We start from the raw sequence: 18,150 nt of genomic DNA on the forward strand, positions 1-18,150 counted from the left end.
AATGAATTATCTGAAATAATGATTTTTAGTTATCTGTTATGAATTTGCTCATCAGAATAATTTCACTAAGAGCAACAAAACGAGCACTAGTTTTGCGTTTCATGAATGATAAATTTTAGTTGGAGAAATAACCTAACACTGCTGCTGTTTACGAGTCCCTAATTTCGACCCCAATTTCGTGTAATTTATCGATTTTAAATTAGTGTCTTTATCCATTGAAATAAGCAGAATTTCTTGAATCCATTTGCTTCTCTAGATTTGTTACATTGGATTGATTTCTTTAAAATTTGGATCTGCCATTTATAACTACAAAAATTAATTTAGCCGTTTCTAAATGCGATTTCTGAGGGGTCGACATTGGACTATCTTTCAGGGATAGTTCAATGCCTGCAAAGACCAGCAATGTTGCTTTGACCTATGAACAGAGAATTGAAGTATGAACAAAAAATGGAGAAAACAAACAAATAAAACTCCTTTCAAAGTTAGGGCAGTGAATAGGACTTTCTTTCAAGTCCTATTGACTTGAAAGAAAGCTCGTTAACACAAATTTTGAATTTACGTTGCAGTCTTTTGTCTTAAATTTTTCTGCCACTCGTAAAGTCATTTATTTTTCAGATCTGATTTGCTTATTGACTGAAGCGCCGACGTGTGAATTGTACTTGCGACCGGCTGGTTCAAAGTCTTTAGGTTTCTCAAAGACAGATTTGTGCTAAATATTCCTAAATGTCAGGTAAAGTTTCTTCAGAACGCTGATGAGTCTTTGATTGCTAAATATCTAATTCAACTTTTTTTGTTGGCTCTCGATGTTTAACTAATTCAATAATTTAATCTTTTGGCGATTTTCAATTTTTGTTGTTTAATTATTACTGCCTGAATAAAACTTACTGTTTATTTTCATGAACGAAATTAATTCAAATTAATTCAAATTTACATCAAATCAGATGATATCTGTGGTAAAATCTCGACATTGCTTCATATTACAAAAAATACGGATTGCAATATCTCTAGTTGTTAAGAATTGTTTGGCATCTAAATGCTGAAGTATTGATTCAGCAATTTTTGTGTACCCTTCAATTAGATCAAAGGGAAATGTCTCTGACTACATTTTTTGCCACTTAACAGGGAAACCATCGTCTGAAAGCTCCCAGGATGAGAACTCCACCATTGACTGGAGCTTTGGGAAGGCACGGCGCCCTCCGCAGGTGCGCCATCTGCCGCCAGAGCCTGGCGAGAAGTTGATCTTGGACCCTCCTGAGGTCCCATTCGATCACATGCCAAAAGCACAGAAACTGAAGACGAAAAACATGGGATATCAAAGGTAGTTTCCAGATTTTTAAGTTTTCATAGTGTTTTTTATTATATAGTAGAACAAGGAGGCTCGATAATGTTCCGACTCCGCTCATCCAACTTAGTTTTATTGTCAGCAATGAAGTAGATATTGGGAAATTTCAGCTGAGCGTTGTTATTTTACCGTGTTTGTGGTTTTTACGACTCGAAGAAGAGTATTGGCATTCTGCAGGTTTTTGGGACTCGAAGAGGAGTATTGAGATTCTACAGGTTTTTTTACGACTCGAAGAGGAGTATTGGGACAGTACAGGTTTCTTTTAGCTGAAGTCATGACTTGAACGTTGACTTCAGTTTTCCAACAATGGACTTTAAAAAGAGCTTAGTTTGTAATGCATAGTAACTAAGAAATGATGGTAATATTTAAGGTCCTTCCAACCTATCTAACCTACCCCCTCCCCCCAACTAGCCCCCCACCATCCTCTTCCCCCCACCTACCCACCCCCACATACACAGACAGTTACCCCACCCCCCGTACCTACCCATATTTCTCACTATAAATTGATTTTTTTCCATTGATACCGCTTTTTCCTTTTTTTAATAGCCGCCTCAGCTTCTCAGCTGGCTATTATATCGCTCCTATTTTTTATTAAAATTTTACAATTCAAAGATTTTTAATTGTTTTGGGGCGCTGTCTTTTTTTACGACTCGAAGAGGAGTATTGGAGAAGTCTTTTTTTAATCAATTTTATTGGAGTGATTTTTGAAGCGGGAAATGAAACGCGTGGAAAAATTTTGATTGATTTTGGTGCTGAACAAACGTCAAGAACGAAGCGAAAAGAGAGAGGTTTTTGTTCATACCGCTGTTTTTGAGAGAGCGAGAAATTGATGTGTGAAAGAATTTTCTCCAAGCTAGCAAAATTTTCTTGTTCACGTGCGGCTTTTAAAAGCAGTTTGTTTGCAACTTTTGATGGTTATGAGGTTTTTTATGATACTGTAGTAGTTTTAGGGTTGTTTTGATAGGAATTGAAGGTTTCAAGTAGTTAATTTGAGTTAAGTGCTAATTTGGAGGTTTTTGAACGGTTTTGCTGATTTTTAGACAAAATTTAGACAGACATTTTTCCTGTTTTTTTTTTGTTTTAATGCTTTAGTTGGGATTTGAATAGAAGCTTTTTATTCAGTTAGAAGGAATATTCAGTTACCAATTGACTCAAGTTTTCTTGGTATAAATCACTTTTTTCTTAGGAAACTTGCAAGCAAAATTGAGAAATTTTAAACCTTTTTTCTTATTTTTTTTTGGCAGTTTTCTTTTTAATCTTCGACAAGTTTCTTAGCCTATTATGACTTGCTCATTATTTTGCGAGCTTTTCATTGATGTAATTGCAAAGGAACTTTTTTCGGCTTTATGTTTTCTTGTACTGTTAAAAAAAGTCCATAAGTTTTTCTAGTTTTTTTTTGTTTAATTTGTTTTTGAATGCCGTTTCTATTCTTCCTTAATTTTTTTATGTTATTTGTGGAGGTTCATGGTTCACATTAGTTGTTCTAGTTGTTTAGTCATAAGTATGGGCACTTTTCTTCTTGGAGTCGGTTCCGGAAATCTTCCGGCTATGTTTTTTTTAAAGATCTGGTCACACATTTTCATGATTTTTGAAGTCGAATTGGAGTAGTAATTTTGGTCAGGCCGAAACAAGACGCGGAGCAAAAAAAGCGAGTGGTTTTGGGCTTGAAGTTTGTTTGCTCTAGTTTTAAAGTAGAGTGAGAAAACAGTGTTTGAACAGACATTCGGTTTCTCGCTAGGGGTTTTTTATTCACATGCGGCAATTTCGCTTTGATTTTTACTGTTTTTTCGAGTTTTTGAATCCGATTTTTTTTCTAAATGGTTTTTTCTCATTCCATTCATAGTCCATTCTAGGCCTAGTTTTTTTTTGTTTTAGCCAAATTTGCGTTCCTCGCTAGTGGTCTTTTGTCCACATGTTGCATTTTGACATTGATTTTCTGTTTTTTTTTATTTTTTGATCTGATTTTTTTAAAAATGGTTTTCCCAATTCATTCATAGTCAGTTCTTGATCTAGTTTTCTGTTTAGTCAATGAAAATTCTTTGAATTGTACTTCAGGACTTGTTCTGCTATGTTTTTTATTTCGTCGTACTAAAATTTTTGCTTTGCCTCAGTTCAAAGCTTGTTCAACATTTTGCGTGAAATATTCTGTACTTCTCTAGGCTGATTTCACTCATCTCTCACTGTGTTAAAAGTGTTTTTAGACAGCAGTTGTTCAGCAACGCAGTTCAAAATGAACAGAGGCATTATCAAAAAGCGAAATCAGAAATAGAATTGGGATAAACCCATAAAGCCCAATTTTAGATGACCGTTAATCGAACTTTGTTCTTTGTTACCCTCTCTGATGCTTATTGGTATTGATACTAGCCCCTGTGTTGTTTCGCAAAGAAACAGGTGTATGTTCAAAACGCATCCAAATATTTCGCTCTTTAAAATTTTTTGTGTATAAAAATCACTTTATTCATTAGTTTTTTCTTCTGTCAATTCCTATCTTGATTATGGGAATCAACGGCGGCTATTTTCCAGCAATCTGCCGAGAATATTTCATATTTCTGAAATATGTGGGGTTTGATAAGAGATTTTTTGCACGACTCTTTGTGTAGTTTCCGGTATTGTACCGGCTAAGTTTTTAGCCTACACACTCCCCCTTCAACTAGCCCCGCCCCTACCTACCCACATTTCTCACTAAAGACATTTTTATTCTCACTCTATATTGTTTTTTTTTCAATTTTGTGATATAGAGTTTTTTGATATAGGTTTGATTAGAGTTTTCATTGCACGATTCTTTGAGTCGTTTCCGGTATTCAACCGACTATGCTTCTTTAGCTCAAGCAAATTTGTACTTTTGACTTTTGGAACATTGACTTCTGTTTTTGAACGTTGACTTCTGGTTTCGAACAATGGACTTTAACAGTAGCTTAGTTACTAATAAATATTGATTACATAGTGCTGGTAATGTTCAAGATTGAAAGATTGAGACGAAATTTTGTTTTCCTCCCATAACAGTCCTTTCTCCCTATCCCAATTACAGAACCGGCCGCCAATCTACACCTTACTTATCTACCCTACCCTCCCTCCACCTATCTACCGTCCTTCTTTATACCTCCCCCTCCTAGCTACCCGCCCCACTGCCACTAATCCACAATCTTAAACTAAAAAGTGCGTCTGCTTTTTTTTCAAAACACTATAGATTATTGGGCATTTAATTTTTTTTTCTTTGATCTTTCCGATATAGGTAGTACATCGACTCTTCGATATTTTTGATTCAGTGATTATTTTTGCACGGCTCTTCGAGTTGTTTCTGGTATTCTACGGTTTATATTTTTTATGCAAAATTTTTGCGTGACCGATTTGATCTTTCGAGTGACTTTTCTCCTTTTTAATTTTTCGTTTTGCGTGATCTAATATTTTGTTGAGGCAAGTGTTCACGACTTTAAATTTAATTTCTTTCTTTTCGAACACTTAATTCTGTGTTCTAAAGTTGACGTCTGTTCTGAATCCTTGGACTTTAACAGTAGCTTAGTTACTGCTATAGGGTAAATTAGGAACTGCTTGTGATATTCAAGATGAAAAGATCATTTTGAGAATTTTTGATCACTTGTAAGTCCCTCCTATCCATTTTCATCAATTGCCTCCCCCATCGCGTACCCCCTCCCAACTACTATCTAACAACTTCCTCCCCCTCCCTCCCCCCCCCCCCACACACACACACACACACACACACACACACACACACACACACACACACATACACACACATCTACCTCCTCACTCCCTTAACCAACTACGTACCTTCTTTTCACACCGCCCATACCCACCCCCCACACACAACTTGACTCGCTATCACACCTACCCATATACCTAACTGAAAGTTGGCTTTTCCCCCACTATATATTGCTTTTTTATTTTTTTGGTATTCTTGATATAGGTAAGGTTAGTTAAGAGTTGTATTGCACGACTCCTTGAGTCGTTTCCGGTATTGTATTTGCTTTATTTTTTTTCGTACCTTTCCTACCCATGCGTACACCACCCACCTACCTGACAACCCCCTGCAAAATACCTTACCCAACCCCCCCGCACCAACGTACCCCTCCTACTAAAAAATTAGAATATCAGGTCTTAGTTAAAATTCAAAATATTTGGAAAAAATTGACGCAACTACCAACATTTTACGGCGAGAACAGCCTTTGATTGTGAACAAACCTAAATACGCAAAAAACGAACAGCATATTGAAGACTGGAATTTCGTTTGTTCGAAAACTAGTGTTGACAAAGAAAGCAGAAAGAAATTTATGAACTCTTTTTCTTCGAGAATTAGTGTTGTTAAAGGTATCGAAAAAACGCCGCAACATGTTGATGAAATACAATTCTTAGAGCCTATACTGTAGATTTGCAAAAAATGATTAAAAAAATGAAAACTGCTAGAATGCACAACTCAAAAAAAGGTTCTTCAAATTTACTGGCGCCAAAGTTACACGCTATTGTATATCAAATTCCATAATCACTTCATGCCATTCACTGTTGAAAAGCAGCTAGTATTGTTTTCTATTTCCAATGAGCGACCAAATGCCACAAAAGATCAATGCAAATGAAAAATAAAAGAAGGCAAGTGTCATCACATTAAAATTGCTCGAAAATAGATGGTCGCGTAGTAAATGACGTTGGCTTCAAACTCAAAACCTTAAGCGAAAAGAGAAATGCCAAACTAGCGGGCCGATGGGTTGTTTCTTTCCAAACTGAAACTTGTTTTAAGGGGAGAACAAAAGACCAAAATTTTCTGAAGAACTAAAAGTTTACTTCAAGAACAAGATTTATCAAAAATAAAAAAAACCCTTAAGTTGAAAACAAAAATCACCTTATAGTTTCAGTTATATTTCTCTAGAAAGCAGATGAGACCATTAATGAGTCTAAATTAAAGTTCACAAATTTTCCGGTCTCCATGTAGATTTAAAATTGGCCGCAGAAGCTATTGATACTGAGTGAGGTAATTCGTGCATGCTCAAAAACTGCACGATTGACCAAAGATACTCATTTAGGATATAGTAACAATTGACCTAATGCACAGCCATTTGGCTGCTGAGTGGTCGATGGCTCTTCGATTTCCAGCTGTCACCGATTGCTGAATTTGAAGAGCCATCACAGATTAACAGTCACTGATTAACAGAAGAAACAGCAAAAACAGATGCTATATCGGCGCTTGTTAAGAAAATTGCACTAAGAATTAAAATGTTTAAATGTTGTTCGATTTTTTGCTCCACCTCAATTTTAGTTATAAGAATTTACGGTATCGAACATTGTGGATTCATTTGATGTTCCAGCGTGGTTAAGATCCTACTCAAATTTAATCTCTGACTAACATCCGAAAGTCGGTAACATGTGAACAAATCTTAAAAAAAAGCAGCACACAACAGAATCCATTTTTTTTCGTTGACACACAATATTTATTAATAATATGCTCTCTGTCACTGTGCAGCTATTATTTTTACGTACCAGCTAAAACAGATCGAAAAGGAATGCAAGAATTATTGTCACGAAGCACATAATTTTTTGCAGCGAAATAAAACAAATTTTGAGCAATAACCATCAAAAAGGGAAGAAAATTAGTGAAAATTACAGTTTTGAGCCCCGATGAGTCCTCGAAAAAGGCGAAATTATAAAAGGGAAGAAAAATAGTGAAAATTACAGTTTTTAACCCCGATGAGTCCTCGAAAAAGGCGAAATTTTAAAAGGGAAGAAAAATAGTGAAAATTACAGTTTTGAACCCCGATGAGTCCTCGAAAAAGGCGAAATTTTAAAAGGGAAGAAAAAGTGAAAATTACAGTTTTGAACCCCGATGAGTCCTCGAAAAAGGCGAAATTTTAAAAGGGAAGAAAAATAGTGAAAATTACAGTTTGAACCCCGATGAGTCCTCGAAAAAGGCGAAATTTTAAAAGGGAAGAAAAAGTGAAAATTACAGTTTTGAACCCCGATGAGTCCTCGAAAAAGGCGAAATTTTAAAAGGGAAGAAAAATAGTGAAAATTACAGTTTTGAACCCCGATGAGTCCTCGAAAAAGGCGAAATTTTAAAAGGGAAGAAAAATAGTGAAAATTACAGTTTTGAACCCCGATGAGTCCTCGAAAAAGGCGAAATTTTAAAAGGGAAGAAAAATAGTGAAAATTACAGTTTGAACCCCGATGAGTCCTCGAAAAAGGCGAAATTTTAAAAGGGAAGAAAAATAGTGAAAATTACAGTTTTGAACCCCGATGAGTCCTCGAAAAAGGCGAAATTTTAAAAGGGAAGAAAAATAGTGAAAATTACAGTTTTGAACCCCGATGAGTCCTCGAAAAAGGCGAAATTTTAAAAGGGAAGAAAAATAGTGAAAATTACAGTTTTGAACCCCGATGAGTCCTCGAAAAAGGCGAAATTTTAAAAGGGAAGAAAAATAGTGAAAATTACAGTTTTGAACCCCGATGAGTCCTCGAAAAAGGCGAAATTTTAAAAGGGAAGAAAAATAGTGAAAATTACAGTTTTGAACCCCGATGAGTCCTCGAAAAAGGCGAAATTTTAAAAGGGAAGAAAAAGTGAAAATTACAGTTTTGAACCCCGATGAGTCCTCGAAAAAGGCGAAATTTTAAAAGGGAAGAAAAATAGTGAAAATTACAGTTTTGAACCCCGATGAGTCCTCGAAAAAGGCGAAATTTTAAAAGGGAAGAAAAAATGAAAATTACAGTTTTGAACCCCGATGAGTCCTCGAAAAAGGCGAAATTTTAAAAAGGAAGAAAAATAATGAAAATTACAGTTTTGAACCCCGATGACTCTAACTCGAAAAAGGCGAAATTTTATAAAGCTTTTTAATTTCATTTTCTACGCTTTACATGCTTTTTAATGATTACACTCACAACTCTCACTCCCAACCGCCAATTGCCAGTCGGAGTTACGGCATGTCCTCCTGCGTTTTGACTATAAAATGTGCAGGATCCATAATGCTGTGCATTTATCGCTTCTTTTAGATATCTTGTGCATTTAGCCAGCTGGGTTGTTATGAAAGAAAACACAAAAAATTCCTATTCAAAGTCTAGTGCTACCAGCATTAAAGCAAATGGCAAATTTTAGGAGACCTATTTAGTAATAAATGGACTCAAAATTAAGTTAGCGAAGTAACCTGTGCTAAATTGTGCTTGCTAACCGAACAGATTGCTGAAAGCTTTTTTGCTTTAGAACCGAGAGCTCAATTCATGGATCGGTGACTGCTGGAAACGTGAGGTGCATCAAGGGACAATTGGTGAACAACTTTGAGCCTTCTTTGCAGAAAGCTCAGGCAACAACCAACAAAAGCTCCAAATTGATCAACTCACGTCTCGTCTCCCAATTTGAGAAGGGAGAAAAGTTGCCTGTAAGGTAAATTGGCTCAAAGTTCGGGACTTTTTAGTGCTCTTGTTCAAATCGTAGATCGCCATTAAGCGAGGGAGCGATTATTATTTCCATCTTCAAGTCCGCCGTGTGGTTGTTTCGTCTGTGAGCTTTAGTTGAAAGCTTCTAACAACAACTTCGTCAAGTTGCTTTTGCTAAGCGACTTAATAAACCTGATTGAGGTTGTTCGTTTAATTGCTCCTGGACGAAGTTAGCAGCAATTATTGTAGTCGTGTCTTATTTTATGCAAAATCTTTGCTTGACCGTTTTGACTTCTCAAATAACTATTAATCCCTCAAATTTTTGGATTTTGCGTGATCTAAGTACCTCTATACACAATACACAATTTTAGGCAACTAAAATCATGTGATGGCAGGTTACTACTCAAATTGATGAGAAGTGAGCCAAAGTCGCTTTTATTTAAATCATCATGGTGGCCTAATAATAAGCTGTAGATAGATAAATTTGAAGCCCCTCCCCAGATCAAACTGGCATCATTGACCCGCTCCCCCGCTGTTGCAGACTGCAACAGAATTCAACACCGACCTGTTGTTCCTGAGCATTTAGTCCGAAATCAGTCGTTTAAATCTCATTTCTGTAAGAATGAATAAATTGGGCAGTCTGTTGTGCAGATATCTGTTGTGCAGATCGTTTATGTTGTCACGGAAATGCTCTTCATTTTTGAAAAACTACTTTATCTGACTGTGAGGTTTAGAGTATTGTTTTAACTTCAGGTGCTTTTTGCTATGTCTGATGAAGTACTGCCCTTACAAAATGGTGGCAACGTAAAATTCATCTAATGGCATTTATAAGCATAAACTTTAAAGCTGATGTTTTAGTGCACTGACCGAGTGGGGTTCTCAATTTAAGAAATCGGTCAATTTCAAAGAAGTTGGTGTGAAAAAAGAGAACGCGATGCAAGGAAACTTTGCCTATGTAGCAATCACAGACGGCTTTGAACATCCCCAAGGTGTAGCCTTGACGAAGAAAGATGCAAAACACAAAGCTGCTTCAATTGCGTTCTGTGCACTTAATGAACTTATTCCAAAACAAGGAGATCGTCCGGTTGCTGTGAAGCCAGAGAGCTACAGACACGGTACCACAATATCGGATGGTGATGACATGTTTCAACGCCAAAAGGTATCATTTCAAAACCATATTGGAGCAGAAACAGCTTCTTTTGTGTCTACGGCGACTGGGACTTCTTCGTTTCCTCAGAACTCTGTACCTCAAGGTTTGTGTCCTTATTCTCTTACAGATACAAGTTGATGAAAGGACTTAAATATGCCTTCATTTCGATATTAAGTGGTTGCTGCTATTAGTTCTTCCCATTATAGCCCAACAATGCACATAAGTTGGGTTGTCTACCCCACCTCATATTACATAATTATGGCTATAATTTTATGGGGCTATAATGGGAATAGCCCGAAGGTCATGGAGCGAAATTCTTGCTACCAATTCCTGTTAGATCAATTCACAGTACGTATATTTTAATCGGTTTTGCATGCTTTAAGTGGTCGGCTATCCAGAGTTTAAAAATCTAGGGATGTAAGAAATCGGGGGAATTTTTGAAAACTCCGCTCAATGTTCTTTAAGAAAATATTTCTTGGTGATAAATTAAGGGAGTAATTTGACTCTTTCTCATAGGTTTAGTTGATCCAAATGGGCCTCCACCTGGCTTCGAGAGTGAAAATGAGTGCGATGTGGTATACGACATCTTCATGCAGAAAGTGGGACTGTTGAAATCCACAATCAAAGACAACCCTGATTTCGACTACATCTCCTCCAACTTTGCTGCTTTCCTAATCCAAACTGGGGATAGCACAGCGGATAGTAAGGTATATAATCCTCCACGGTACAAGCTTTGTGTACAGATTATCAGTTGATTCGCCTTTGCAAAATCCGGATTGGATAATATCGTTTTTATAGCTGCGAAGCTGTAAGCTGAGCGTAGCTATATTGCGGTGCTCTTGGTTTTTTTACGACTCGAAGAGGAGTATTGGTTTTCTTAAGGTTTTTTTTTTACCGGAAGTACTATTCGTTCAGACCCTGTTTTGACCTAAAAGCGAAAGTGAGAAAAGTTGCCGTGTGAACTAATTTTTTCTGAGCGAGAGAAGTTTTTTGATCATGCGCTGCGTTTAGTGAATGACTTATTGACTTTGAAAAGTAGTTTTTGACTGAATGGCACATATAGATAACCGTTTTTAGCCGTTTTTTCGTCTAAGTGGCCCATTTTTTTGCTTGTAATTTTGTTTGTTTGTAGAAATGAGTTTTATTCGATGCTATACTGAAATGTAAACCTTGGAAATAGTGTTTTGCAGAGCCTGAAAACGCGTTTCAAGTTCAAAATTGGCATAAATTCCTTTTTTAATTAATTTTTGGTTTTTTTCCTATTATTTTCTTCATTTTTGGATCTTTTAGCCGTCTTTTTGTCAAAAATCAGTCAATATGACAACTTCTCGTTGACAATTCATATACTCAATGCCTCTTTTTACCTCGATGTAATTTTGTTTTATAAAATTGTACATATGCTAATCCGATTTTGGTAGTTTTTTTCCTATTTTTCTCACTTTTTTGTCTGTATTTTGGTTTTGATTACTAGAAATATTCTTTTTGTGCAACATGAGGGGCTTTAATTTCGTTTAAATAAAAACGTCAATAATTTTTAAGCGTTAATATTTTTTGAAAAACAGTTAATTTTTTTTATAAATGCAGTCCTAAAAATTTTTTGACTTTTTTTTGCAAAATGTTTCAATGTTTCGTATGTTTGATTTCTGCTTTTTCTTTTTTGATCTTGATTTCTGCTTTTTCTTTTTTTGCAAAATGTTTCAATGTTTCGTATGTTTGATTTCTGCTTTCAAAGATAATTGCTCTCAAAGAGGAGTATTGGTATTCTACAGTTTTTACGACTCGAAGAGGAGTATTGAGATTCTACGGTTTTTTAAGCTGAAATCATGACTTGAAATTTGACTTTTGTTTTTAAACACTGACTTCTGTTTTATAACGTTGACTTCTGTTTTAGAACATTGGACTTTAAAAGTGGCTTAATTTGTAATGCATAGTAATTAAGAACTGATGGTATTATTCAAGGTTAGAAGGTCATTTCGAGAATTTTTGATCCAACCTTTCCAAACTACCCCTCCCCCCAACTACGCCCCTACATCTACCCCCACACCACACACACACACACACCTACCCTCACACCTAAACCCACTCCCCCAATTACCCCCCCCCCCCGCCAACAATGTTCGAATCAATTTTGTGTTGATTATTGAAGTCAATGGAGCTGCGTATAAAGCGTGACACAGCTGAAATACAAAGCTATTGTATATGGAAATAAAATTTTTAGAGGCCAATGGTTTAAGATTTCTAAGAATGTATTTTGACCTAATTCTTTGAACCAATTTTTATAGTACAAGTTCAGCATGTGACCCATGACACAAGTGTTTATCCTATGAAACATCTTTTCTGCATAACCAATTATGTTTCTTGTGGCATAAATTCTTTGATTTTTTAATTAATTTTTGGCTTTTTTCCTATTATTTTCTTCATTTTTGGATCTTTTAGCCTTCTTTTTGTCAAAAATCAGTCAATATGACAACTTCCCGTTGACAGTTCATATACTCAATGCCTCTTTTTACCTCGATGTAATTTTGTTTTATAAAATTGTACATATGCTAATCCGATTTTGGTAGTTTTTTTCCTATTTCTCTGTTTTTTGTCTGTATTTTGGTTTTAATTACTAGAAATATTCTTTTTGTGCAACATGAGGGGCTTTAATTTCGTTTAAATAAAAACGTCAATAATTTTTTAGCTTTAATATTTTGAAAAACAGTTAAATTTTTTTATAAATGCAGTCCTAAAAATTTTTTGACTTTTTTTTGCAAAATGTTTCAATGTTTCGTATGTTTGATTTCTGCTTTTTCTTTTTTGATCTTGATTTCTGCTTTTTCTTTTTTTGCAAAATGTTTCAATGTTTCGTATGTTTGATTTCTGCTTTCAAAGATAATTGCTCTCAAAGAGGAGTATTGGTATTCTACAGTTTTTACGACTCGAAGAGGATTATTGAGATTCTACGGTTTTTTAAGCTGAAATCATGACTTGAAATTTGATTTTTGTTTTTGAACATTGAACTCTGTTTTACCTCGATGTCTTTTTACCTCGATGTAATTTTGTTTTATAAAATTGTACATATGCTAATCCGATTTTGGTAGTTTTTTTTCCTATTTTTCTCAGTTTTTTGTCTGTATTTTGGTTTTAATTACTAGAAATATTCTTTTTGTGCAACATGAGGGGCTTTAATTTCGTTTAAATAAAAACGTCAATAATTTTTTAGCGTTAATATTTTGAAAAACATTTAAATTTTTTTATAAATGCAGTCCTAAAAATTTTTTGACTTTTTTTTGCAAAATGTTTCAATGTTTCGTATGTTTGATTTCTGCTTTCAAAGATAATTGCTCTCAAAGAGGAGTATTGGTATTCTACAGTTTTTACGACTCGAAGAGGAGTATTGAGATTCTACGGTTTTTTAAGCTGAAATCATGACTTGAAATTTGATTTTTGTTTTTGAACATTGAACTCTGTTTTACCTCGATGTCTTTTTACCTCGATGTAATTTTGTTTTATAAAATTGTACATATGCTAATCCGATTTTGGTAGTTTTTTTCCTATTTCTCTGTTTTTTGTCTGTATTTGGGTTTTAATTACTAGAAATATTCTTTTTGTGCAACATGAGGGGCTTTAATTTCGTTTAAATAAAAACGTCAATAATTTTTTAGCGTTAATATTTTGAAAAACATTTAAGTTTTTTTATAAATGCAGTCCTAAAAATTTTTTGACTTTTTTTTGCAAAATGTTTCAATGTTTCGTATGTTTGATTTCTGCTTTTTCTTTTTTGATCTTGATTTCTGCTTTTTCTTTTTTTTGCAAAATGTTTCAATGTTTCGTATGTTTGATTTCTGCTTTCAAAGATAATTGCTCTCAAAGAGGAGTATTGGTATTCTGCAGTTTTTACGACTCGAAGAGGAGTATTGAGATTCTACGGTTTTTTAAACTGAAATCATGACTTGAAATTTGACTTTTGTTTTTAAACATTGACTTCTGTTTTACCTCGATGTCTTTTTACCTCGATGTCATTTTGTTTTATAAAATTGTACATTTGCTAATCCGATTTTGGTAGTTTTTTTTCCTATTTTTCTCAGTTTTTTGTCTGTATTTTGGTTTTAATTACTAGAAATATTCTTTTTGTGCAACATGAGGGGCTTTAATTTTGTTTAAAAAAAACGTCAATAATTTTTTAGCGTTAATATTTTGAAAAACAGTTAAATTTTTTTTCTAAATGCAGTCCTAAAAATTTTTTGACTTTTTTTTTGCAAAATGTTTCGAATGTTTGATTTCTGCTTTTTCTTTTTTGATCTGTTCAGGATAGATTTTTGTCTCGGATGAATCGTTGTCTTTTCTATGTCTCGAATGCTGAAAAATGAAATGGTGTTAGTTTTTCTTGTTTTTTAAATTTGATTTTTAAGCTTTCAAAACTTTTAAACTTTGATTTGAACTCAGTCTTTGTTACGGTGTTCCTTACATTGTGTCCATATTATTCACATTCTAGCTTGTATAATTCTAGATCTGTCCTGGCACCTACATTTATACTGGTTATATTGATTTTTTTCAGTTATTAACAAATTGAATGATCTCGGCTCTCTTAGGTTTTCGTCATTTCTTTGGGTTGCAATTGATTTCATTCAACATAAGGTAGTACTAGGAGTTTACTAGAAAGCGTTTTCCTGAATTTCCAATGATTACTTTTTATTGTATTTTTTTCTGACCTTGGTATTCTGCGACCTTGGTATTTCTTAAACATTTTGCCTTTAAATATTACTCTGTTGCTTTTCTATGATTATTTTAATTTTCGAATTAGTTTGAAATCATGTTGTCTAGCATATATACAAGAAGAAAAAAGTATATGTTGTTTTTGTCTTAATTGCAGTGATGAGAAATTTAACTGTAGTAGTTTTCTGATTCTTAACTTTGAGCATTATTTTTTGAAAAATTTAATTTAGTTTCTAAGTTATTATTATCTGCCGTTTGCTTTAGCGATCTTTTTAAGATTAGAATCATGAATTATTTGAGGGATGTTGATAGCCTTGTCAATTTTTTGAGATTATCAGTGTTTTGACTATCTTAATTATTTTGCACTTAACCTTACCAAACGTTTTTAATAATAAATATTTTTGCGGCATTTTGTTTCTCTTGGTGACAGTGGTTTAAATTTCACCAATTTTTAGATCAGACCCGGGGGGGGGGTAATGAGTTTATGGTTTATTAAAAAAGGTGCTGCAATTAGGGTTTTGTCAAGTTTTTACGCTTCGAGTCGCTTCCGGAATTCTTCCGGCTTTGTTTTTTTTGTTTTGTCGTCTGACGCTCTTTCGTTTTACATTTGTTCACACAGCAAAGCTGAAAAAGTCAAATTTTCTTTATGACTTCTTCCTCTCACTAACGGCATTTGCGCGCGTGACGTCATTTCTCACTCGCTTTAGCGAAAGTTTTAGGTTATTTGCGTGATTAGATTTTGATCATACGTGACTTACCTCACTCAATAAAATGACTTTTGCACTTTAAAACTTAGGTTTAATTTGAATTTGTTTAAGGTCAAAGGAACTCATTTGTGTAGTAAAGGTCTCTAATAGGAGGCTTCTGTGGAATGAATTTTAACAACCTTTATTGATTTATCGCTGAATGTTTTTTAGCCTAGTTTTTTGAATGGCGTCGATTTTTTTTTCAATTTAGATCTGTATCTGTTTCTATCTCTATTATATGGCACTCAAGTCTATTCTTTCGCAGCTATTCCGACAATCTGCCGGCTATGTTTTTATTCAAAATCGTTTTCAAAAAATAGCGGTAATTATTTGAGTTTTGACCATGCTTGTTGGCCTGTTTGGTTTCTAGTCTTATATTCTTAGTATCCACAGGTCTTATAGGCTTGTCTGATAGACAAAATTTTTATGGTCTAAAGAACTGATTGTAAGTTACGTATTTTTAGGACTTTGATGCAGGTTTTAAAGACTGATGAAACTCTAATTTCTTCAATTATCTTATCCGTTGTCATTTTGCTTTGTCTCGGATTTTGTTTCTGCAAATTTGTTGCCTCTTGTCTAGGGACCGTTAAGTAACCTTTTAATTTTCTTGTTAATGCTTCGAATGACTGAATCAACGCTTTCTTTTGAAAAATTGTTTTCTATTTTATGGGAATCAATATTTTTTTTGGTTTCTTTTGTGTTTTATTGGTTTATACTGCGTTGATGTGTCCGAATTGCGCCTATTTGCAATTGCTTGAATTCATCAACGAGAAACTAATTCTTCTTACCATTTTGACCCTAATTGTTGTCATAAAATATTAGTGGGTGTTTGATTTTTGCCTTTTTAATTGCCCTCAAACGAAGTTTGTAGCAATTATATTAGTCCTGTCGGTCTTTTTTTAATGCGATTTTTCGCTTCACCGATTTTTCGTCTGACGCTTTTGACTTTTCGTCCTCAAAAACGGGATAAACAGGTAGCGCCCAGCGGGCATTAATTGCTCTTAGAGCGTTTCAGCCCTGTTTCAGCTCAAACTGTTTTGGAGACTTATAATTATGGTGTAAAGAGCGGTTCTTAGAGGTTGAAGACCCCCCACACCCCTACCAACTGTTGACCCCCCACTTTTGCCCCCACCCCCCACCACGCTGTTACCCCCCCCCACCCGACTGCTGCCACCCCCATCAGCACCCCCATCAGACATGGCTGGCTTCTGACGAACAATCGCTCGCTAAAAACACGCAAATTTATACAAATTTCACACTTTTTTCAAGCTTTCTGAAAATTTTAAAATTTTTGTCAAATTTTTGAGTTTTATCAACCCTAGATGTCAAGAAACCCAATCTATGGTTTGATAATAGGTTACTGCACAGTTTCTAGTGGTAATAGAATGATTTCAACTTTTCAACTTCGCGAATTTTTGCAATTTTTAAAAAAAAACTTGCAAATTTTTTCAAGGTTTTTGAAAATTTTTGTCGGTTTTTAGGTTTATCCGGCCTCAAGAGCCAAGGAGCCTGCTCTAGGTTTTGGTTGATGATAGATTACTGTATAGTTTCTAGACGTAATAGAATTTTTTCAAGGTTTTTATCATCACGAATTTTAGCATTTATTTGAACAAAAATAGCATTTTTTTAAAATTTCTTTTTAACCATTTATTGTCATTTTTCAAGATTTTCCGGCCTCAGGGTTCAGAAAACCTGCTTAAGGATTTGATAATATTTGGCTGCATAGTTTTTAGTGACAATGGAATGGTTTTACATTTTTTAATATCACAAATTTTATCAATTTGTTTTTATAAAACTTGCAATTTTTTCAAGTTTTTTTTGACAATTTTTGTCATTTTATAGGTTTATCTAGCCTCAAGAGCCAAGGAACCTCCTGTAGAGTTTGATAACAAGATTTGTATGCTTTCTAGGAGCAATGGATTGTTTTCAAAGATTTTAACATTTAACGAGTGTTAGCATTTTTTTGAAAAATTTTTGGCGATCTTCATTTTTTTTGAAATTGTTTGTTATTTTTTAAGGTTTTTCCAGCCTCAAGATCCAAGAAGCCTCCTTCGAGGTTTGATACTAAGCTGCTGCTTAGTTTCTGGAGTTAGTGGAATGGTTATCATTATTTTAATGGCTCGAGTTTTGGAAATTTTTTGATAAATTTTACTTTGAAAACTTTTTGAAAAATTATTATCATGTTCCAAGTGATTGGATCTTTATGAGCCAGTGAAACTGTTTAAGGCATGAAATAAGCATACTAGTGGTCTTTTGAGACAATGGAATAGTGTTCTGAAGGTATTAATATGACAAATTTTAGCAAGATTTTGTTAAAATTTGCGATTGTTTTAAAATTTTTTGAATTTTTTGTCCTTTTCTGAGTTTAACGATCATCACTGGCCAACGAAGCTTTTTAAGTCTTGTAGATGGGTTGCATGACAAAAATCCAGAGACCAAAAATGTTCTTGAACATATTCTTTACTGCGAAATGTGGAAACCTTTCTTTGGAATTTTTCACTTTCAGTTTTTTTCTATATGATTTAGTTACCAATAAGTTTAGAAAACTTGAAAATGTATAGTCAAATCTCATCATGGAAAAATTCTTACCTCTCTCTCTTGCTCTCTCTGTGTTGGCTGGCGTTTCTTTCGTTCTCCTTCTCGCTCACGTTTAAGCTCTCTCTCTCTCTCTCTCTCCTTAATTCTTTTGATGCCGCACTTCAGCGGCTGTTATGTGGCTTGATGTCATCGTCTATTACCCTAATCTCAGGCCCTTTCAATCAAGCTAGAATTAACCTCACTAAACAGTGGCTAGGTACTGAAGAAGCCGACCGCTCGCCGGTCGTTTGAGAGCAATTCACCCGACG

General features: G+C 34.6%; 1 protein-coding gene across 1 annotated transcript in view; it reads left to right on the top strand.

The window, feature by feature from the left end:
* The first annotated feature begins 613 nt into the window (after positions 1-613).
* The window catches only part of LOC142337220 (adenosine deaminase domain-containing protein 1-like), an 87,613-nt gene continuing 70,076 nt past the window's right edge, over positions 614-18,150 (top strand). The window contains exons 1-5 of the mRNA XM_075386357.1: positions 614-730; positions 1,123-1,318; positions 8,538-8,717; positions 9,569-9,963; positions 10,377-10,567. Of these exons, the coding sequence (XP_075242472.1) occupies positions 724-730; positions 1,123-1,318; positions 8,538-8,717; positions 9,569-9,963; positions 10,377-10,567 (969 nt within the window). The 5' untranslated portion in view covers positions 614-723. The remainder of the gene's footprint in view (positions 731-1,122; positions 1,319-8,537; positions 8,718-9,568; positions 9,964-10,376; positions 10,568-18,150) is intronic.

The sequence above is a fragment of the Convolutriloba macropyga genome, chromosome 3 (assembly GCF_964194025.1).
Source record: "Convolutriloba macropyga chromosome 3, txConMacr16.3, whole genome shotgun sequence".
NCBI lineage: Eukaryota > Metazoa > Xenacoelomorpha > Acoela > Convolutidae > Convolutriloba > Convolutriloba macropyga.